The sequence below is a fragment of the Macrosteles quadrilineatus genome, unplaced genomic scaffold, assembly GCF_028750875.1.
Source record: "Macrosteles quadrilineatus isolate MER2022 unplaced genomic scaffold, UCM_ALF_1.0 Scaffold_1__1_contigs__length_201487025, whole genome shotgun sequence".
Taxonomy (NCBI): Eukaryota; Metazoa; Arthropoda; class Insecta; order Hemiptera; family Cicadellidae; genus Macrosteles; species Macrosteles quadrilineatus.
In genome coordinates, this window is record NW_026542594.1 from 131,385,174 (window position 1) to 131,410,546 (window position 25,373).

At 34.5% G+C, this 25,373-nt stretch overlaps 1 protein-coding gene across 4 annotated transcripts in view; it reads right to left on the reverse strand.

The window, feature by feature from the left end:
* The window catches only part of LOC128985063 (alpha-1,6-mannosyl-glycoprotein 2-beta-N-acetylglucosaminyltransferase-like), a 99,930-nt gene that overhangs the window by 22,498 nt on the left and 52,059 nt on the right, over positions 1 to 25,373 (reverse strand). For 3 of the 4 annotated variants that reach the window (XM_054404453.1, XM_054404459.1, XM_054404445.1), the window contains exons 2-3: positions 16,896 to 17,137; positions 13,672 to 13,817 (exon numbers count right to left, since the gene is read on the reverse strand). In XM_054404453.1, the coding sequence (XP_054260428.1) occupies positions 13,672 to 13,817; positions 16,896 to 17,137 (388 nt within the window). Of the gene's footprint in view, positions 1 to 13,671; positions 13,818 to 16,895; positions 17,138 to 24,714; positions 24,862 to 25,373 lie in introns of all 4 variants that reach the window. The other variant, XM_054404438.1, reaches the window with a different exon arrangement.

The window sequence follows — 25,373 nt, forward strand, 5'->3', positions numbered from 1 at the left end:
TTCTTTGATGCGAACGAGACTCGTCGTGGAGAAGTGTATGATGTCGTTTACTAAAACTTCAGCATGTAGATGTTGAAGTACAATTGCCCAACATATGCCAAATGCTGAGACAATTGAAACAGGCTCGTTTTGATTGCACAGCATCCCTACGCTCCTTGATGGACAAAGCTGAAAACTTTGTAGGCCTACAAGTGTACACTGTGTGTGGTTCGTCACAGTAAATACTATTGGGTGTCCGAATATTAGTGACATAAGTGTTTCTTGCCACATTAGATGGTTTGTAAGCATTTTGAAGTAAATTTGGCTTAGGTTTCTGTGCCATTGGGGCTGTTCGAATATTAGTAGCAGTAGCATCTAAAGCTTTGCAATGATCAGGCAAAAAACTTATTAAGTTATGAAATGTGGGAAATTCACTTTTCGAATAAGCTCTTTCAAATAATTGTCTCGTATGTTTGTCAAGTTTTTGAATTAAAGTGTGAAACAGCATAAAATCTCCTAAATCTACAAGGAAGGTTGTTGCGTTCAATGCATTCGCATTTTCACAACAAGTGTCCAATAAATGTCTTTAAGCTTTCAGAGAAGAGACATGTAATGAAGGTATAAAGCAATCATTTCCTCCAAATAATGTGTGGCTAGGCGACGTTTATCATCGTACCTAGAGACAATTTGTTCCCAAACTAATTCATAATTTTGACTAGTTATTGGAAGAGTACGTGCCAAAGAATGTGGTTCTTCACTCAAACAGGACAACAAATATTGGAATTTTTCGACTGGAGAAAGTGTTTCATTATTGTGGATTAGGGAACAAAATAAATCTTTAAAATTAGGCAAATCTTTCAAGTTTCCATTGAATTTAGGTAAAGAGATTTTGGGAAGTTTTACCTTACTATTGGTGTGTGCATGCTCACCTGACCCATTAGAATTGGTACCTACAATTTGATTCAGCAGACGGAGCAAACTTCAAGTTGGTTGATAGAATGGAATAATTCAGTTCATCGACTTCATCAACAATAGTTTGGTATATGGAGAGGTTTTCTGTGTCATCAAGAGAAACTTTGAGTCTTATAATGTCGATGTGGCAGTGGCGGAATTCTTCATAAGTAGGTTTGAGTTCATCGAAGCGACCTTTAAAATTGTTATATGCTGTTGGACCATTATGTAAGTCAACACTGATTGAATGGAGAGTTTTTATCTTCTTGACAAAAGTGTCTCTTTGAAACTCTAAAACAGTTATCTCTTGAGTAATCTGATCTCCTTTCTTCCTAGACATAGGTAGACAAGTTAAAAACATCAAAGAATTTAGAAAATTTAGTTAATTGAAATAAAAGGTTCAAGTAAATAATCCAGGCTCGCAAGGACCAAAAAATATGTGTGATAATTAATAAGTGGACTGTATTTTAGATGAGAATAAAAGAAATAATAGATTGGAAAATAGTTTAACTGTATTTGAAAGAAACATTTTTTACACTGAGATATAAACAGTATCAATTAATAATTAAACATCAGCTGGTACAAATGTATATGAACATAGCAAATCAAAGAGTAAATAAATAATGTGGGGATGATTATAAATATTAATAAGTACTGAACAGTATTCAACCAGAAAAGGTAATGCATTGGCATTCAACAGACACAATTTATCGGTTTACGAAAAAATCCCATCTTATAGTGGTGTTAAATATTTCAATTGCTTGCCAGACAATTTAAAAAATATAACTAATTTTAATTCATTTAAATTTTTTTTGAAATTATTTCTCACCAACAGACCCTTGTATAAATTAGAAGATTTTTTCCAACTTCCTGAAATTTGATTTTTTGATAGTAACAATATTCTCTGTAAGTAGTCTTAAGTTTAATATTGTGTTTTTATAACTGACTCCATTTTGTACAAAATGTGCAATATGAATAAAGTTATTTTGATTGATTGATTATCTGTATGTTGGAGTGTTAAAAAAAGTGATATGTCAACTCGTTTGGGCTGTGAATTCGTACCTTTGATGCCTTGCGCTGTCGGAGCACTACTCGTTGAGAATGTATACACTAACACCGGGGCTTTAGAATACTTTAACATCACGTAATTATTAACATCCTTTAACTTTGAAAGAATAAGTTTATCATTGTATTCTAATACCCCGGTGTTAGTGTACACACTCTCAACGAGTAGTGCTCCGACAGCGCAAGGCATCAAAGGTACGAATTCACAGCCCAAACGAGTTGACATATCACATTTTTTTAAACTCCAACATACAGATAAATTTTCCCCAAAAACAAACAGCTATTTTTAAAATGTTTAAACAAATTTTAATTTAAAAATTTTTTTTATAAAAAACAAAATTAAAAAAAATTTAAAATTTTATAATTTTTAATAGCTTGTGATTATTATCTTATTTTTGCACGCCTGAATGCCAATTTTGGTGAGAATCGCATTACCCATTCTCCCTGTGAATTGATACTCTTAATATCAAAGATGAAAAATTTACTACTTTCGAGCTCCATATTTCGCTTGATATTCAAAATAGAAAATGTTGTCTTATATATTTGTATCTCTAATTTTTAGTACAATTGAACAATAACAAAAAATAAGACATCAAATTTTTGACCAAACACCCTTAATATCTTCAAATTTTTACATTTGGTCCAACTTAAAGCCGGATAATAACTAGTTATCAATCGTTTTTGTGATTCATAAAAAAAATACCATCAAGAAAATCATCATCAAACTTTTTATCTTACATCTTTATCCTGGAAGATTGTCATGTTATCTCTGGAATCAAAACTGAATTTACAAAAATCACGAACCATCTTAAGGCGAAATCACCTCAAACCTTTTCAAAATAAAAATTCAGATTCCACATCATTGAACAAATCAGAAGTTAAGACAAGACTGGAAGTTTTGTAATCAACATGGATGTAATTTGACCGTGATCATGAAAGGATATGGAGTCAAAATCAGAAGTTCTGAAGGACAGCATACAGTAGACTCCCTCTTATCAAGACTCCTCGGGACCGAGGCCAGTTCGGATAACGGTTTTTCCGGTTAAACCAACGAAGAAGAACTACTGGACTTCGTGGATGGAAGAGCTCGAGCTTTGGAGAACATAGAAGGACGTAGTATTCAGAAATTAGCTAGTAGTCTAAGTCCAACACAGCAATTTGGTAATGCACCCTCAAAATTCAAATCTAGTTTCAATCATGAGAACAAAACCAAGCACAAAACTAGTGCTTGTGTTCTTTGTAACCATGATCTGTCTAAGTGTCCATCATTTCATCATAAAACTCCACTTTGCAGAAAAGAGTTTTAACAATCAAATCAGTTGTGCTTTAATTGTCTTGGACCACATCTCTTAGAGAATTGTAAATCCAAAAAATGTTGTCTAAACTGCAACAAATGTCATCATACAATGATTCATGATGCAATGATTAATTTTGTACCTGCAACAAAATCTCTTTCATCAAATCAGTCATCTTTTAAAGCTAAATCAAATTGAATCTGAAAGTAAAAGTTCTAGCAAATCCATTAATCAAACATATCCATTAATCCTACATCAAACCTAGACCGTGATCAATCTGTCGTGTTTTTGGCAACAGCTCAGGTCAATGTAGGGGAACACTGTAACAGCTAGAGCCTTGATTGACCAAGGATCTGAATTATGATTCAGTGAACGGATCGTTAAAGCCTTAGAACTCAAACAATCACCAGCATTTGTTCCTTAGTCCGAATAGGTAGGACTCACAGTTCCACCACTCGAGGAAGAGTTAACATCACGCTTAGCTCAACCTCTAATCCACATGCAATTTTGTTCTAGATCCTGTCAAAGCTTACATCTATTTTACCATCAGTAAAAGTTCCCAAACAGAATTGGCCTCATCTTTGTCGTCTACAGCTCGCTGATCCCAGTATCTATATATTAATTTGAAACTGTTTTTCTTTGTCATAGCTATTTTGAGAGAACGGCTGGGTGTAGAAGCTCAGGTAGAGGTGTCTAAAGACAGGTCTTGGTCTGTAGAGGAGCCATCAAAAGAGAAACATGGTGAATTCCCTTGGGGCTCTGCCCTAGTGGCCTTTAAATTCCCATCCCATGTTATTCTTATGGAGGAAAACAGGGTTTTTGTCACAGCTAATTTGAGAGAACGGCTGGGCGTAGAAACTTGGTAGGGGTCTCTAAAGAAAGGTCTTGGTCTGTAGATGAGCCATCAAAAGAGGAACGAGGTAAATTCCCATGGGGCTCTGCCCCAGAAGCCTTTAAAGTTGCCTCTTCAGATTTGTTTACATTACGACCATATGCATAATTCTACACTACAGTACTTTGAAACAGCTGTTAATATTTAAATTGTGATTTATTGAGTTTGTCAAAATGATGTACAGTATTTGCAATGGGGTTTTCTGATTTTAAATTGGATTTTCTTCTGCATCGTGTCATGTTTTGCAATATAATTACCAAATCAGTGGAAAATCATAATATCACAGTAACTCTTAAAATTATTTCTTTAGGAGTTAACTTATATCTATTGTATGGGTTGGTTTCTGCCTTTTTTACCACTTCTTGGAGATTGTACGTAGGTGATATTCGTTGGCATATTGCATCTGTAGACGAAACTTGGGTTGGTGTAATTATTACAATGGAAAAGAGCGAGGAATCCTGGACAATTTGATATGGGCTAAAAATAAAACTGAATTAACACTGTTCTGTTCTACATTTCTTGAGCAATCATTGAAATAATCGATTTGCAAACAATGGAAACATAGAAAAGTCATAGAACACAACCAAGTAGAAGAAATAGAAATTATTTTTTGTTTAATTTATCGTCGTTGTCATAGACAACCTAATGCGGATATGAGAGGGAAAAATTTGTAGAAAACACTAAAAAAACAAGATAAGCTTTTTGAAAACAGATAATATGAAATTTACAAAAGATTTTTATTATATCTAACTGTTGTGTAGATCGTGAGTATTTCCATAATCTTTGAATCGCCTGTAATGCTTCGCAATTGCTCGAATTCGAGCAACAGGTACACTAGTATGAAATGAAATGAAAAAGTGCTTTATTGTACAAATTACATAATAGTCTACCTCCATATGTACAACATATACAACACTAACTTGCACATAAAATAAAATACATAGGTACTGCTAAAATAAAAACCTAACACTTATTAAACAATGGTCAATGTTGACCATCTGTTTGGTTGGCAACATACATACCTTCTCCTTAACAAAAAAAAAACAATTCCAACTTTACAGTAATATAAAAGAAAAAAAACAATAATTTATACACTTTTAACTTCATTTACAAAAACATTTTTTTATATATATATATATATATACATAAGGAAAAAACGAATAAGTAACATCTAACTATGGTATATGCAGCAGAGAGTCGTATTAAAAATTAAATTCTTGGATTAAATCCCAACCATTTAAATCTAATGTTTTTTAAAATTGGACATTCTGCTACAAAATGAAATACTGTTTCATCTTGATTTAAATTACAAAGGGAGCAAAGCCCACTTCCATCATTCCATGGTTTATAATTCAAATGAATCAGCTGAGCTCTAGCCTTAATAAGCCACGACACAAGTCAAATGTCAGCCTTATCAGTCAGCAATATCCTGCCGCTGCGGTCAAGGTCAAGGAGCAAGTATTGGTCTCGATATCGCGCTGTCATCGCTTGCCCTACACAAAAACCATGCCATCGCTCTCTCTCGCACTCGACCACTGTCGTAAGCTGCACCACTACCCGCTCCCTCTGTTGTTCCCATGACTTAAAATCAATCTCAATATCGAACTTCTTACCAAGTAATTTCCAGAGTGAAATACAACCAACATTCTTTGTAATAATTTCTCCTAACAAAGCTCTAGGCAAACGATCTGTTGACATTTTAAACATGATTTTCTTTAAATAATTTATATTTTGACCTAATGTGAATAAATGCAATTTTTTCAAAATTTGTCTCTAAATACAAAACATAGTTTTCGGTATTTCTAGGCAATTTTAACAACTTTTTATTGAACTTCCTTTGAACGGCTTCTACCTGTGCACTTTCGTAACAACCCCAAACTTGTGCACTGTAACACAAAATGGATCTAATAATGGAATTAAAACAAATACATTTTGAACTGAAAGAAGCAGTCCTACAATTTAACAATCTTGACCATGATGAGCTTATAGCAAACTTTGCTATTCTAGATTTCTCCTTAAAATGTGTCTCCCAGGATAAGGATGTCGTAAACAAAACACCTAAATATTTATATTCATTTACAATTTCTACAGGATTCCCCTTATAAAACCACTTACAATTTTTATCCAATTTCCCCCCTTTCCTAAAAACTATTTTTCTAAATTTGAAATCATCAGCTGTAGACAGGTCGCCGTAGGAGCCAAAAATACTATATCATCTGCGTACATCAACATATTGATTTTTCTGCCTGCACAATGAAGACCTCCCCCAATAAAATCAGGCATGTCATTTATAAATACTGTAAACTGAACGCAATCGGAGAGCTAATACATCCTTGCCTCAGACCCACATTTGTGCTGAAAGGTACAGTAACCCCCTCCTTACACCAAACACTTGAAACTGTGCCCGTATACATATTTTTTATCACTTCAATCATTTTCGTCGACACACCTAGGCACGATAATTTAAATATCAAAGCATTCCTATCTATTGTGTCGAAAGCCGACGAAAAATCCACAAAAAATGCAAACACCTTTCCCCTCTTAACATTAAGCTGTAAACTTAAAATAGAATAAAGATTAAAGATATTATCCACTGTTGAATAACCTTGTCTGAACCCTGCTTGGAATTCTGTTAAAAGTTTACGTTTTTCAACCCACTCAGTCAATCTATTGTTCATTAAACTTACAAATATTTTACAAATGCAATCGATGAATGACAAACCCCTGTAATTTTCAGTATCCCAGTATATGAATCCAGCAACAATCAAATCAAATAAAATCAAAATTTATTTTCTTTCATTTCAAATAAACATTGTTACAAGCATTTTACAAATATTACATGTACAATATATACTGCAATTGCTAAAATATAAATACACGAAATTAAACCCACATGGGAAAACCCGTGCCTGGGAGTGAGTTATTATTGAACAAACAGACCAAGATGACTGTTATGTAATTTATAATATTCTATTTATATTTGTTGCTACTGCATTGAATATTATATTGTTATGGTTGTATTGCTTTGCATTTTAGAATTTTTAATTGTTATTTTTGAACCATTATGTGTAACTGTTACTGCTGATCTGTATATCAATTGTTTAAAATGGATTATATTACCTGTCCGTCAGTGATCCTATTGTTGTCGTCTTAGGCTGTTAAAAAATGTCATGTCACTCAAATTGAGGGCGTCGGTAAACATAAAAACACACACATACAACACGAAACACGAAAATACGGATTAACATTGCTAGCTACTGGCCAGTACAGGACACTACGACGCGGCACGGGTAGTTGCGTGGTCATGACTGAGATGTCCTTGCTCCTCTCCCGTTATCTATGGAATGCCGGTGGTATTGTTGTCCTCTTCTAATCGCTGCGTAATAGATAATGTTGGACTTGAAAGAAGTCTGTTCATTTAAAATGTGTTGTGGCTCAATCTTGATGGATTTGTATATCTCGAATTCCTCTAAACAATCTAAAAACCGTCCTTTTTTAGAGTAACTATGTAAAATGTGTAGGTTATGGTCCCTTGACATTTATCAACCATAACAGTGTAAATGAGACTACTCGCTCATTTAAGCAACAATTTAAAGAGCACATTCCATCCAAAACAATAGCCCAGCAAAAATCCGCTTTCGCCAACCACCTCGCAGACAGTAACCATAATTATTCTAGCCTTCTAGAATAATTATGGTTACTGTCTGTGAGGTGGTTGGCGAAAGCGGATTTTTGCTGGGCTATTGTTTTGGATGGAATGTGCTCTTTAAATTGTTGCTTAAATGAGCGAGTAGTCTGGCCTATATAATATTTAGGGCAATCATTACAATTGATCTTATATAATTCTCTGGCTCGATTGGAGTGTTAAAATTGATTTGTTGATTTTCCATGCTTAACAATACGTTTGTTAGTAAAAATCACCCTGTTGCCATTTTTTATCACCTCTTTTTACTTTCTAAATCTAATAGGGGACATAACCTTTCCATGCTTAACAATACGTTTGTTAGTAAAAATCACCCTGTTGCCATTTTTTATCACCTCTTTTTACTTTCTAAATCTAATAGGGGACATAACCTTAACCTTGCCTCATAAAACCGCTACCTTCCTTAACATTGCTACATTCCGTAGCAAAGTATGATAATTGATTGCATAGAAAATACCATAAAACTACGGGAAAATTCCCATAAAAAATTAATTTTTTTAAAAATGAAAAAACTATCAAAACTTTAAGGACCATAACATACTATGTTAAATTAAAACCGGATTTTTTTCTAAAATCCTATTTTTCGTTATTTTACGGGGTTTTTATGGGAAAATAACAATTTACCATAACTTTTGAACCGTAATTTTTAGAGAAATGGAATTTGTACCATTTTGTTCAGAACTTAAAGGGCTACAACATACTAAATTTTTATCAAAATCGTTTTGGCCATTTTTAAGAAAATTTGATTTTTCAGAGTTTTTATGGGTTTTTATGGGAAAATCCCCATTAAAAATAAAAATTTCAAAAAAATGAAAAAAAAAGCCTGGAGATACAATGGATTAGAACCTACATACCAAATTTCATCGAAATCGGACCACAGGTGTAGTCCCTAGCTCTGTACACATCCAGACACACAGACACACACACACACACAAACACACACACACACAGACATCACTTCGAAAACCACTTTTTTGGGTCCAGGGGGACCCAAAACGAATATATCCACTCAAAACTCAAACTCGAAAATTTTGACGAAAACAATACTTTCTCCATATACTATAGGGGGAGAAAGTAAAAGGGATGACTTTTTTAAATTTATGACAACAGCTATTTTGCAACCAAAAGGTGAGTGAGCGTAGCGAACGAACATCAACCTGGAGGCGAGTAAGTGTAGCGAACGAGCTAACCTGAAAACAAGTGAGCGCAGCGAACGATTTCCAACCTGAAGGTGAGTGAGCGTAGCGAACGAACTTCAACCAGGACGTGATTGAGCCATGCGAATACTTATGAAGTTAAGCGGGGCAAAGCCCACGGGTACAGCTAGTAACTAAATAAATAAACAAAAAGAAATATATGAAAGTTTTGAAAACAGAAAAATTAAAGAAAACACTTAAGTCATGATTACAGCGCTAGCGAAATCAAACAAATGGCATTGAACATATAGATGACTATCACATCAACCCCACTTCCCCCCCCCCCACACAAACCCTGACCACCCAAAATACCCCCTCTCCGTCATACACACACCACTCACACACCACACACACACACACACACACACAACACAGTCACCTATGTATCAGCTGTCACCTATGGTCTGTAAATTGAAACTATTAATCCATTAGCTCCATCCCAACCAATGAGTTTGAGCCAGTGAACAATGTATTTTTTGTACTTTGTAATTGAGTGTCTGTCGTAGTCTCGTAACTCTAGTGGAAGATTGGAGTATATAATGTGTGCAACAATTGATGTTATTATTGTGGAGCAGACACCTTCGGTGCAATTATTTTCCCTGGCCTTGTAAAGGGGCATAAATCCACTGCAATTGTTGCAAAATCTACCGTATTTGGTTGGATTATTTCTGGGCCTATAAAATGGGCATTATAATTGAGTAACAAGTCACTTTTTGTGAAGATCTGTAAAAGTTAAAACAAGTAAAAAAATCCTATACTGTTTAGGATCTTTCTTGATGTTTTCCAAGGCTGCAGAACAAATTAGAGTGAAAATTTAAAAACGTACGTTTTCATGTCCCTGGCCTTTTACTTCGTAGATACTGGATTTGTAGTTTATTATTATGTGTTTTAATATTTTTTGGGACGGGGGCAACATGTTACACACATTTATTTGGTTTTAAATAGGTTCTAGGTATTTTTTTCGTATTTTTAAAGTCTTGAAATTCACGACCATGACGTGTCCCTAGGGTACATTTTCCAACTTTCACGCTGTTTTTAGACTAATTATTCATGCCGAAATATATAAAGACATATTTTTATGTCATCAATGGTTATTAAATTGACATAAAAGGAGCATATTATAATTTTATTGTCATTGCAAACTGACTACCATGACAAAATAAGTCTGTTCCTCGATTTGGTGTCACGACCATTTGGGAAAAATTTTCAACTTTGGAGCACGACAGTGGCAAGCCTGGCGTCGATGGAGTCAGTTGGTTTTAGAGACTAGTTCGGGGTGTACGTCAGGATTGTAGTGCCGGTCGTTTCGAGTTGAAAGGAGGAATTACAAGATTAATAAAGGAAAGATTGTGTTTTTTGTAATTTTGGTGTGTCCATGACCGTACGTAGCCATTCGGTGAAGTAGACATGGTGTTAGTTTTTGTTTATTAGATATTTCAATTGCTAGATTAACCTAGAAGTCCACTTTGTATCCTCGAACATGAGGTGCAGGGCTACCGCCAGAACAGAGCCAAATAACACGTAATTTCACGACCATCAGTGTGTGTTTGGTCGTGACAATAACTTTAATATAATTGAAAATTTAACAGTTTAGTTCAATTGAAACACATATTTTTATTATAACTAACAGTATAATTGAAGGATTGTTTAGAAAGATTTAGATTATTCCAGACAATTCACGACCGTACCGCTTGTCCCTGACCATTTCGTTAATGATTTCTATCATAAAAATTTCAAAAATTAAAATATTGTCATATTTTAATAATTTAAACACAAAATAAGCACACCTCTATACAAACATAACGATTTTTCGGGTCTCAGGTAAGTTTTTTCGGAGTTATACAAAGTAAAAAAGATTTTATTGGCTTATTTTCAATTTTTTGAGTGTTTTTTTTTATAGAAAGACCAAATATACCAAAAGCTCAGTGACCTTTTTATTGTATAATGGTCATAAAAGTAAATTAGTTTATAGCAATACATAGTTATAAAAATAATATTAACCATTTTTAATATTCATTTAAACGTCCGTTATGGTCGTGACAGGATTTTGTGTTTTTCCACTAAAGATGCTCTTTAAAAAAAAAACTACCAAAGATATTGCGTTACCATGGACATTTTATGAAACTTCAAATGTTAATGAAATAAAAAAAATAATAAAAGTTTTGAAAAAAGGGGAAAAATTTTGCAAAGTGCTTTTCCTGAAAACGTACGTTTTTAAATTTTCACTCATTACCATCCGTGAACGCGACGTTTTGTTCAGGCGTGAGGATGTTAAGCACCATTCTAGAACACAGTTTTTTCTTGATGATCTTTTATGTTCATGTAATAATAGTTGAACTGATTCTTTGTCAATTTCTACAGTACAAGAAACTGCAAGGGTACTCAAACAACAATCTTGACATATTAGATTGCCTACTTTAAAATATTTTCATCAGTTTTTGAAGTTGAGGGATGTCCTGGGCGTGGATCAACTTTCATATCTTCTCTTCCTTCTTTTACACATTAATACTACTCAAAAACCTGTGTACGATATATACTTTGATCCCCATAAATTTTGGTAATAAATTTTGAGTGATAGGTCTCAGTTGTGGACATACCGAGCATCACAAAAAATGCCCACTGACAGGTTGCTGGACTATACCATTTTCCACGAGAGGCAAATACACAAATCTGAAACAAACAAAGACTTTGGCCGAACTAAGAAACTTAGTGTTGTAGAACTGGCCTTAACGTGGAGGGGGGTTACCAGGCAACTCAGAAATATGGCGTTTGGCTTTGAGGCACACACAGTTTGTCTCTTAGAAAACCAGTCTTGTTATTTTAGAGTCCCACATTGTATAACGTCATTAATCTCAATTTAAAAATGTCTTCACTGAAACATTTATTGTATTGAATTTTGTTTGAAATAGGCTAGATCATTTGTAAACAAATTCTCTTTTAAGGCCGTGTCACACGTAGCGACTTTGCTCGCCGCTACTAGAGTTGCGGCTACTAATTGCTAGGTATGACATAGTAAGTAACGGCGACTAGCACTCCTCACCGAATAAACATTTAGTAGCCCAAATATTCTATTTTTGAAGCGACTAGTTGCTGGTAGCCAAGCAACTCATTGAGTTTGGATCCAATTTCAATATTGACGTATGATTGAGGGTCCTCACTAGTTATATAAATATATCCTACACTCGCTAGTTCTTTCATAAGAGTGACAGATGCACCAAAATTATGTCTCCTTAAAATCCAATCACATACCCACTTCCGTTTATTCTTATTACTTGCGTTGCGTTACGAAGCAACTCCTCAGTCCTCACACACTTCTCTTACACCTAACAACAAGAGACGCCGTAAGATCTGTCAGCTTATCCCCACTGATGACATGGCAATTAATGCTTAAAAACACTAGAAGCATTTCACTGTACTCACTACTACTAGTCAGCTAGTGTGACTGCAACCATAGATGAAGTATTTATTCTATGATGCAACATAGAAATTATTGACGAGGACGAGTAGTAGCCGCTATGTGACGGCCCCAAAAATTCCCAGACCTATTACATATCAGCTGGGGAGGTTCTTGTTACACCCTCAAGAAACCCTGTCAATACAGTCACAAAAGCTTTGCTTTATTTCAAGTATAAAAGGAGGGTCTGTAATATTGAACTGTGTTAATCTCCCAACTTTTGCGTCAACCAGTTGCCTCACCATGGAATATTTTGTCAGCCGTGGCTCAGCGCTAGGCCATTCTCAGAAGTGTAACGTGCGTGGCTGGAATTTGCTGAGACAGCTCAGCAGGTCGCCCGATGAAATCAGTAACCGCGCAACTGCAGTTTGCCTAACGCCCCGATTGATCGTTAGGCAGCAGCACTATGCAGTGTTGCACCGACATCACGCGGCGTAGCCGCAACGTTGATTGGATGTTGCCCCTCCACGGCCAACTTTGCGCTATGGACGGAGAGCACTCAGTTGAGTTAGTCTAAATTCTAAATTCGGCTCGGTCGGTCATCTAAATTGTCGCCTTTCCCCCATTTTTCTAAAATGCACCTTATCATGAAAATCTGTATCTTAACTTCGTAGATCTAAACAACTCATTTCAAAATTGTATTCTCTCTTTCTTGCCAGTTAGTATTTGTGATCATACAGTAAGTTATTTGTGTTTGTAAACTAAACGTATATTAATTATACAGCAAGTCGGAAGCTACAATTAGTTCTTGTTATAATTTTAATAAATTACTGTTCATAGCGAATTCTCTTTGTTTCATTCGGATACCTGTCACAGCTACTAGTAGCAATGAGGTAACAGCCTTCAACATTCTGGGCATAGCTATAAGTCTGGAGACCCCCTCTTGACTTTTTGACTAAAGTTATTCTTTTTAAGTAAATAAAATAGATTTTTTCCATGAACTAGAAATAAAACATCTTAGTGCAATTTTACAAGTAAACTCTCTTAAATGACAAACTAATTTTGGATACCGTGATAATTAAAACTGAAAGTTATTATTTATATTTTAACTCCGAGGTAAAGTTTTTACTGATATTCTGTTGAGGACAGTTGGTATCTTGAATGACAACTACGGAGATTTATTAAAGTTTGCTTACCATTATATTGTTTAAGGATATGAACTTTCTCAAAGACCATATTGTACATCCACCACCAATGGTGCTTGCTCTGTGAGACTTCAGCTTGACGGAAGTGGCCGTTCTGATCTGGAGTCTGGGCTCCCTCACACTCCCGACTCCTGGCCCTACAAATGTCTACTCTGGTTAGGTTCAAACAATAACTCTTGCTTGGAATGTTTCACTCATATTGCTTTTGTCAACGTTTGGTGAAACCAGATCTGGTCATAAATAATATCAGATTTTGGTATTTATGGGCCTGATCTGAGTTTATCAAGCCAGATCTGGTTTTTAGCTCCAGATCTCGATAGGAGAATAAGGCTACATCGGGTATATGCAGCAATATCTGGCTTTATAAACACATATACAGCACTTGGTTTTCCAAATATGGAACACTGAATAAGCTTTATGAGCTGTAGGCACTTTATGAGCTCAGTTTTAGTCTCATAAGCTTCAAAACAAGGAACTCTCAAGTTCCTTTTTGAAGGAAAAGTTCCTTTTTTCCTTTTTGGCAGGCAAGTTTATTTTGAAGTAAAATTGAATGAACCCATATCTACAGGGTGATTGAAAAGTCTGGGTACGGCTTAATATTTTGAAAAATAATAAACGTAGACCTACAAAACTTGGAATCAAGTTATAAGGCATATAAATCTATCTTAACACATATCCAGTGATGCGCTACCTCCTCAGGGGGACGGCCCACCATGAGTCAGAAGAAAATCTTAAACGGAAGCATAGGTCAATATGCACATCAAATTAAAGGTCTTTTTTAGTAGAATACAATGCCGCAAACCGCACTTCAAAAGGTTGATCCTGCGCAAAATGACAGTTGTTCAAAGATTCATTTAATTTACATGCTGTTATACGCTTTCTCCTCAGGGGGCACAAGTAGCCCTAGGAATCGGAAGAAAATTGTTAACGTAAGAATAGGTCGATATGCACATCAAATTTAAGGTCTTCACTTTTAGATTACGATGCCGTAAATTCAAGCTCAAAAGAATGCCTGAGTAAAAAATGGCAGCCGTTCAAAGATTCAAAATGGCGGATTCAAGAAATCTTTGAACATTTGCCATTTTGCGCAGGATCAACCTTTTGAAGTGCGGTTTGCGGCATTGTATTCTACTAAAACAGACCTTTAATTTGATGTGCATATTGAACTATGCTTCCATTTAAGATTGTCTTCTGACTCCTTGTGGGACGTCCCCCTGAAGAGTTATTGAATCACTGAATATGTAGTAAAATAGAGTTTTATGCCCTGTAACTTTGTACCAAGTATTTTAGCTCTATCTGCATTATTTTTAAAAATATTAAGCCGTACCCAGACTTTTCAATCACCCTGTATAACTGCTTGGGCACCCATATCAAAGTTCAAATGAGGGCAGGGCCGATTTACCGAATAGGCACGGTAGGCACGTGCCTAGGGCGCGAGGCAATTGGCTTTTTTGGGGGGCGCCAAAAATTTGGAAAATAAAAAAAATTGGTGGTTGTTTGCATGCGAGTTTGGTAAACTTTCTAATAATCCCTCGCCACCGTGTAGACATCGTAATTGTCTCCCGCGTTTGCGGCAAGATTCTTACTATTTTCAGCGGTCAGGTCGTTTAGACATAATTATCGTCTTCCATGATCGAAGCAATATATGAGCATATCCCGCTGTCGTGAGGAGATTATCATCGTCTACCGCGAATGAGGCAAAATTCTGATCTTTTCTCGCGGTCGTAAGGACATTATCTTCGTCTTGCGCGATCGCGGTCAAATTCTGACCACCCCTCGCGGCCGTGAAGACATCATTATATCGTCCCCCGCGGTCGTTTGAACATATTAATCGCCTCCCACGATTGTAAAAAAATGGTAATCATCTCCCTCGGTCTTGTGGAGATCATCATCCTCTTCCGCAAATTAGGCAAAGTACTGAGCTTTTCCCGAGATCGTGTGGCCATTATCATCGCCTTCCGTGATCGCGGCAATATTCTGATCATCCCTCGCGGCCATGTAGAAATCACTTTTGTATCTCCTGCGGTACTGTGGACATATGGAGATCATCGTCTTCCGTGAATGAGGCAAAATTCTGATTTTTTCCCGCGGTCATGTGGACATTATCATTGTCTTGCGCGATCGTGGCCTAATTCCGATCGTCCCTCGCGGCCGTGTAAATCATTATTGTATCTCCCGCGGTCCTGTAGACATCGTAGCCGTCTCCCGCGGTCGTGTATCAAAATGTTAATCATGTTCCGTAGTTGTGTGGAAATCATCATCGTTTTCCGCGATCGCGGTAAAATTCTTGCTATTTCGCGCGGTCGTGTGGACATTATCATCATCTTCCGTGATCGTGGCAATATTCTGAATATCTCGCGGCCGAGTGTAGACATTATTATCGTCTCCCGCGTCCACGGAAACTGTTGTCATGCGCGATCACGGTAATTTGAAAACTCCAGGTAGAAATACAAAATTCACTCATAATTCCCGGTTTATAAAATTCCAGCATTATTCCCGGATTTCCCGGTCGGTGGACACCCTTATATATATATTGCAAAGGGGCGCTACTATTAGTTGTGCCTAGGGCGCTGACAGGGTCAAAAACGGGCCTGAATGAGGGGGGAGGTGAATATATTACATTTTAATTTTTATACTCTGAAAAAGATATATGTAGTCTTAATGACTCTAAAAATACTCTAGTTTGAACCCTGTTGGAGAGGTTATTTACCAAATGATTTGATAATTTAAAAAAATACATTTTCTACACATGATGCATTCAATTTTCTATTTTTCTTGTAGATAGAGGGCCGTGGTCCCCTTCCCTTGCCACCAAACATGGACACCCTTGATGCCAGTTACATTACTGATGGGGTTTCAAAGTAAAATACCAAGCATTGTTGCATATTTCAATCTGTTTTATAGAGATAAAACAAAAAACAAATATCTGTAAAACGGGTAGAAAATTGTCAGACCATAAATGATCTTACTACAATCGCAAAGTAATTTGGAAATGGAAATGTTTTGACTTCTATCTTCTTCTTTGTTTCCTTTTTTGTGAACACCGGATGTTTCTGTTTTAAAAGTTAATCAAGTGTTCTTGAGTTCCACAGTGTAAATTTAACACTGTAAAAGACTCCATTTGGAATTTTTTTCCTTTTAAAATTATAGCCATTAACATAGCTGCAAGATACTTTACAAATTATAGTTTTATTTGGTTAGACATACACACTTACTCTGCAACTTCCAGGTTCCAAGGGCAATCATCTGGGCTATTCCCAGGGAATTCGTTTGGATAAAGTTGAGAACTGAAAGGAAAAAATACTTGCAGCACTGGAGCAAAATCAATCGAATGAACCAATTGATTGATATCTTCACTGTAGTAGTCATGACTAAATATTAAAAACATTGAATCTGCATCAGGAACATCTGAGAGAGAAGAGATGAGCTCTTTCAAATATTCAATTTGCCTGTGAACCTGCAAAAAATGTACAAGAACAAACTAGGCAATCCATAACTGTACAATATTTATGTAAAATAGAAGGCAAGAATTTACAAGATTTTTTAAGTGCCATTTCACCATCAAAAGTGCACATTATGAATTACCATGTAAAAAAGTTAAAAAAAACATGAGTACCGTATGGGTATTTTACAGAATAGAGTTTATAACCTATCTGCAGCTCAGCAAAGAGTACTTCATCCCAGCTGGTCTGTTAATCACCAACATAAGTTTATTAATTATTCAAGCCCTGGTGTTAAGAGGGTTCCACCTGCCAGCTGGTTAACACGTAAACAATGTCCTACTAAAAGAACCTCGTGGCATTATTAAAGTAGTTGAAATGAACTGTAAAATATTCACAAAGATCCAAACTATGCCCTGGATGAACTGAAACTTCGTAGTTGTTTCTTTAAGTATTTACAAAATCATTTTGAAAATCCGTAAATTAGTCTTTTTCACATGTGGTTTTATCTTCTAAATAATAGTTAAACATTAAATAGGCCCCACCTATCCCGTGGCAAGCTCTGATATGTTAATAGCACAAAACCATTGGAAACAGATAAGTTTTAGAGTGTTGAGAGCTTGTACCGTAGAGACATGTTTAGAAACATTAGCATGTTTAGCCGCCATCTTCAATTGACCGAGTAGAACCCTCTAATAGTGTTACCAGTGTCTCAGAAAACAATGTAAATAATAGAATGTAGCTTATAGTTATTTTTTTAAATGTTTTTACTTCAATATTCTTCTTTGTTTTCTTCTTTGTGAACACCAGACTAACTTAAATAAAGTAAAATAATTTATAAATAAAAATACTTTTTTTTAAATGCCACGTTTTTAAACGCACTAAAAAGTAGAAAATAATTTATAAATATGTTGAGAGAATTTAATACTTGTCAGTTTAAAATTAAAAACGTGGGGTGCATGCTAATTTACAATTAACTTCATACCTATTGAACTATTTGATCTATTCCATGCCCACACGTTTTTTGCTTTAAATCTTACAAGTATTTATTCTCTCAACATATTTATAAATTATTTTCTACTTTTTAGTGCGTTTGAAAACGTGGCATTTAAAAAAACAGTATTTTTAGTTATAAGTTATTTTCTACTTTTTAATCTTTAATGTGTAAATATGATTTATTTTATATGGTCTGTTAATACAGAAAACCTTATGTTTTATCTTTATTTTGAAATGCTTGTTTTATATTTTTAGAATATCTCAAGAGCAGAACCTGTACCTCTTAACCTCTGCTCTTCAAACTGTCAAATTTAAGTATTTACAGCTGACTTAAATTAATTGATATATTTACATTCATTCAAAATATAAACATGGAAAATTTTGAAGCCCATGGGGCGTAGCCCAAGGTAAATATGAAAATTAAATTATATAATATTGCATTGTCATCCATTTGTGAGCTATGTTTCAAGTTTCAAGTCTCTAGCTCATCGGGGAGTTAGTATAAAATTGATTGCAAAATTTGTAGGTACCGAACAAGAAAGCGAGCTGATAAAAACGTTTTAAAATAAACTTAAATAACTTGTTTGACCCTGTGGAGAAATATGAACCCGTTTATTTTTGAACTTCCAAGAAGTCAAGATAAATTGTTGTTTGTCTTGACTTCTTGCAGTACATGAGGTAACTTTAGTTAAGCTGGTGTGTTTTTTTGCAAGACCAAAAAGAACAGTTGAGTTTCCTATAGAGAAGTAGCTGTTAGCGTTAAGACACGGTAAGACATTGACCCGGGAACAACTTACTTTTTCATTTGATGTTCCTAAAAACACTATTCGTTCAAATTTTTATATAGGTATGTTGTTTTTTGTTTATGGATATATTTTGATAAAATTTATTCAGATTATCTGAATTGATCCCGGTCCCAATTAATTCGAACAGTCGGTTTTTTACTGTAAGTTTTTAGTACTTTAGTACTTGGTCGCACCACCTCTGCCGCTGTTGGTGCCACACCTGCCTATGTGTAGTGTCACTGCTGCCGGCCTTTGTCGAATCCGCTGTGAAGCTTCTCTCCTTGGGATGTTGGGAACTCTGCCTAGCATGAAAGTCACTTAGGTTCAAGTTAAACATGCTACGGAGCTTGGCCCCACCATCTTCCTTCTCTGCCCGAAGCTAACCATCTTCCAACGTGCCATCTCCACCTTTCCTATCTCCGATCTTTCTCACATGAGACACAAAGGTTTTTGGCACACTTCCGAAGAATAGTCTCTATTCAATACAAACTCGGTTCCTCGCAGTCTACGCACACGGGATATTATATAGTCTATATCTGTGTCTGATGGAAAGTGTGTAATGACCGCTTTACCACCCCTAGTAGCACAAATATGTATTTTATATATTTAAAGTTGTATTTGATAGAACCTCAAATAAAATATATAAATAATATATCTGTAATAATAGTTTGATATATTCAAATCTACAAGTATAAAAGAGGATGTTTGTATATACAGGGTGATCAACTCAAGGAGGCCACCATTGGGATATCGGAAACGGTAAGAATTAGTGAAAACTTTAAATGGGGGACATTCCTTTATTTTTTGTGACAGTTAAAAATATGATTTTAGTTTTTCAAAATTCAGCCACCATTTTCCAAAATGGCGGCCAACTTTGGAATTTCTTATGGAACACCCTGCATTTTATCATGTTTTCAGATAGAACATGCAATTTAAAAACTTTTTTACTCTTGACATTTTTTCGATAAACCCACTCGTTTAGGAGTTACAGCCTATGGAAAAATTGCTTCCGGTGTACATTTTACATCAAGTAGCTCCAAAAAAGCAGGTTTATAGCGAAAATGTGAGGAGAAAACAAGTCAAATAAGTCTTAAAATTGCATCCACATTCCAAAAAGTCCATAAAATGCACAGTTTTCCACTTTTCAAGTTTGCCGCCATTTTGGAAAATGGCCGCCATTTTTATATATATAATAGAATTAATATTTTTAACGAATTTTATGAACTTTTTGGAATGTGGATGCAATTTTAAGACTTATTTGACTTATTTTCTCCTCGCATTTTCGCTATAAACCTACTTTTTTTTGGAGCTACATGATGTAAAATGTACACCGGAAGCAATTTTTCCATAGGCTGTAACTCCTAAACGAGTGGGTTTATCGAAAAAATTTCAAGAATAAAAAAGTTTTTAAATTGCATGTTCTATCCGAAAACATAAAATACAGGGTGTTCCATAAGAAATTTCAAAGTTGGCCGCCATTTTGGAAAATGGCGGCTGAATTTTGAAAAACTAAAATCATATTTTTAACTGTCACAAAAAATAAAGGAATGTCCCCCATTTAAAGTGTTCTCTAATTCTTACCGTTTCCGATATCCCAATGGTGGCCTCCTTGAGTTGATCACCCTGTATACATATATATTTGGCAGTGATAAACTCAGACACCGCTGAACCTATTGCCACGAAACTTAGTACATACGTGTAGAATTTCATGGAATAGGTTTATACACCATCAATTTCGTGATCCGTCCAATCGGCTCCGCCCCAGTGGCTCTGGAGTTTCCCATGTTAATCTTATGAGAAATGGAATTAATGAATCTTAATAGCTGTTTCAATTAAACAAGTTGGTTCTGTTCTATGATGTTCAATAGCATTAAAGTTACAAGGATTGCCAACAGGGTGCAGCACTATATTGTCTAATATTGTCTACCCACTAACATTAATATAAGAGCAATAATAAAGAATCGGTTATCCTTTGTACTATATGTGTTTCATTAGTTGTCGTACGTATTTTAATTTTGTTATAAGCACTTCATATACAATAAGACAATTAAACGTTACGGTACTTAAATTATAAATAGTCAAAGGCAAGACAACGTCTGCCGGGTTCAGCTAGTATATATTTAAAATATTACCAAAAAGCAATGCAAAATATAAATTAAATATAAGTTTTGAATATATAAAATAGATTCATAATATATATTGATAAAATAAGTATAGAATCTATAATATACATATTTTATATGTATAAATGTATAAATATTTAAAAAAATTATGTGTTGAGAATATTTTAAATATATATATAAAATATTTTTGAAACTATATTATATATTTAAAGTATTTATAAATACAGGGTTATTACAAATGATGTTGGTTCCTGATTTTGATTATAAATATTACTGGGTTAATTTGTTTCAAGACTATTTTAGTTGGTACCTTTGGAAAGAAAAACTCATAAAGTTTCATTTACATTGGTTTGGGTGCATATCAGCTGTTTGTCAAGTCAATTGTTGTAAGTGTTGTGTAATGGCTGAATTTGAAGGCAGGAAAGCTTTTTGCCAGTTGGAATATTACATTAACCAATCTGTTATTAGTGTGCAACGACACTTTAGAACCAGGTTTAACGATTATCCTCCTAGTAACCACTATATTGGCAAGTGACACTTGAAATTTAAGACAAATGGCTGCATTTGAATGTTACTTGTAGTAGGGCTGAACTTAACAATGTGCTGCCTGAGATATGGAACGAACCCGGTGGTCCGAATAATGACACACCCCTGAACTGGCCTACAAGATACATCACCCCCTGATTTTTTTCTTGTGGGGATACATCAAAGATAAGGCGTACACACCACCCAAGCATACTTAAGATCCAGCAACGGATTACCAATGCTATTGAAACAATAAACCTAGACACACCTTTCAAAGTCTAGCAAGAGCTTGACTACATAATTGGCATTATCGTACCACAAGGGGTTCCCGTATCGAGCATTTACAGTTCTGTGTATCTGTGTCAAAACTTTTTGAGTTTTTCAAAAGTTGTATCCATTTTATTTCCTTGTATAACAAATAAAACCATATTTCATGTATGTATGAAATCATGAACATCATTTGTAATAACCCTGTATATTTTGAAACTTGTCAGATATTTATATTAATAAAATAATAATATATTTGTAGAATACATAGCCTGTAATCTATTATAATTAGCAAATAAATAATTGGCATCTTTTTGTTTTTTATAGTGTCTATCAATTTATACATGCATTTTTTGAATGATAATTGCTATTGTGGAAGCATTAAAATTAAGTAAATGATAATACAAACTCTGAATGGTGTCACTCTATCATGCACGTAAAGAAAAAATTACGCATATAGTTAAGAGACAGTATACATGATCGACAGCTACATGTGGGTCAAACGAAAAAAAAAGTGTTGATGGGTTTTATTTTTTTAATTGCAAATACAATATGTGACAATGAATGTGATCATAGAAATCTCGAATGATTGGCTAGAAAAGGGTACCGTACTAGTGACTGGCGACCTTTTAAGAAACTAATTACGGTTGTATATGACGTTCTAAAAATAATTATTTGATTTACATATGCCATAAATTACATAATATTTGTCATAGTATTTAAATTAGTTTTTCTAGTTTACTGTATTTGTATTCATGGAGACTACTCACAATTCACTACAGCACTATTTAACTCAACTACTTGATGCCAAAACAGAATCATATTATACTGTAGTCCCGGTATCAAAAATATTTCAAGTATTGCAACTGACGGCCACTCTTTCATCATTTGAAAACTAAATCTGTCAACAGTCACAAATAGCTCAGAGGTAAGGTAAGAGGCTCATAAGGAGAAGGACCCAGGTTCGAGACCCATCCGGGCCGACAAAATTTTGTCCAGTAATTTTTTCAAAATTTGTTTTTGTTTTATTTGTTTCAATTCATTTTAATTGATTTAATCAATTTACTTAACTGATAATTGTGCTCATTTCATACTAAATCTTTATTATTTTGTATTTTTATGTTTAGGCCCCATGGGATGTTTGGAAGTGATATTAAATACATTTTTTATTTAAATATTATTCACTAAAATATATTATTGGAACATATTTTTTTAATATTTAATAGATTCAAAAACATATTTTTTATATTTTAAATATTATATAAAATTGACATTAATACACACTTGAGATATATAAAATAGATTTTAAATATATTTATTCACATGTATTTAATATATATTTGTGCTACTCCTTACCCAGAGGATGTATTATTAATCCAAATATTAGAACCTCCCTAATTTGAATTTCAGAGGAAAAACCATATGATTTTGAATTATAGGAAGTTTGAAATATACAGGGTGATTGATATAAGTGTGCCAGCCGTTTTATTCGAAAACTATAAGAGATATCAAAAAAAGTTAAATGGTAAGTGCCTTGGATTTTTTATTTAAAAAATTGTTGTCAAGTCAAAAAAATTATTTTAGCCGCCATTTTTCCAATATGGCCGCCAACTTTGATTTTTCTTACGGAACACCCTATATTGTATGATGTATTCTGGTAGAAAAAGTAATTTTAAGACGATTTTATTCTTGTGATTTTTTTCATAAACCTAACCGTTTCAAAGATAATTATGGTTAAAGTTTTGAAATTTCTGCATGAGAAAGAGTTTCGATAAAGGCCTAAGCAAGCATGCCAGCTGTTTTGTTCGAAAACCATTCAAAATTTAACAAATTAAACCATTATTATCTTTGAAACGGTTAGGTTTATGAAAAAAATGACAAGAATAAAATCGTCTTAAAATTACTTTTTCTACCAGAATACATCATAAAATACAGGGTGTTCCGTAAGAAAAATCAAAGTTGGCGGCCATATTAGAAAAATGGCGGCTAAAATAATTTTTTGGACTTGACTATAATTTTTTAAATAAAAAATACAAGGCACTTACCATTTAACTTTTTTTTATATCTCCTATAGTTTTCGAATAAAACGGCTGGCACACTTATATCAATCACCCTGTAGAGAGTTTGATTTATAGAGGTCAGATAAATAAAATTCAAATCATGGAGGTCCCAGTTTAAAGTGTAGAGAGTTTGAGAGAACGAAGACTAATGAACACATCATGGAAACATCGAAGAGCGTCAGTTCATGTTTCAACAGGCATACTTTTTTTCCTGAATTCGAATTACAGAGGCTTACAGTAACACAGTTTGAATTGTAGAGGCTACCTTTGAATTTAGGAGGTAACAGTTTGAATTACAGCAACAAAATTTGAATTGTAGAGGCTCCAGTATGTGCAGATTCGAATTATAAAGCTGCATTAAGCGTAAAAATCACTTTGAATTATCGTCATATTATTTTTTGAATTTTAGAGGTATACTGAGGGGAACAGACAAACATTTCTAATTATAGAGGTTTTTGAATTATCGAGGTTCGATTAGTGAGTTTCTACTGTAATCTCCTCCACTCCTAAACATATCCCTACATAACTTAACAATTACCACTGCAAAGATATTTAAGAATCTATTAAGTACCTAATACTCCTGCCTTAGCAGTTTATATATATTTATGAATATAAACAGATGATGGTGTTTTTGGCCTCTGGGTACATAAAAACTACAAAGTAAAACGGCCTCGGGACCAGGTCTTACTATGAGACCTACTTTAATAGCTTATTCCCAACAATTAATGGTAAATTTGCTAAAAACAAACAAACTTTGTTAGATCATTGCAAAAGTGTGTACGGTATCAATTAATGCTTAAATAAATCTCAATATCTTTCTAAGTGCTAATCTACTAACCTGGATTACAACAACAGTACTTTGTTCTTTTAGCTCTTGATCACTAAAATTTCTAATTTTTTGTTCTTTATTTAATTGTTCTATTTTGTTTCGGAGCTGTGTAGATGACCCATCTTCTTTGTTAGGACACACACTTAACATGAATACCTGTAACCATTAGTTCAGCTAACTGTTTCATAACTACGATTGATTTTTGTCATTTGGTTGAACACCAAACTTTTAATAGTTGAATCAATATGGACAACGTTTGGAACTCCCATGGTAGAAGTTCAAAGTGGTTCAGTTTACAATGATGTTTAATTATCTATAATCTATATATTAATATGCAAGCAGTTTTCTTTTCACAGTCATAACTCAATAACCGCTTGATGGATTTTGAAGTTTGAAGTGTAAAATTAAAAGTATTTTCACGTAGATGTGCAAATACGTCTCAGAATATTAAGAAAGGGCACCACTTAAGTACACTTAAGGGCTAAAGTTTGGAAGGCGGCGCTATCTGTTGACATTTGATCTAACTCATTTCCCTTTGTTTACAAATAACATATGGACGTAGTTTGAAATAGTTTAAGAAATGGTTAAGGGTTAACCACAGACTGCAGGACTTAAAACTTCCAGAGCAAAGCCGAAATATATATTTCCATTTAAACATCTGTTTAATA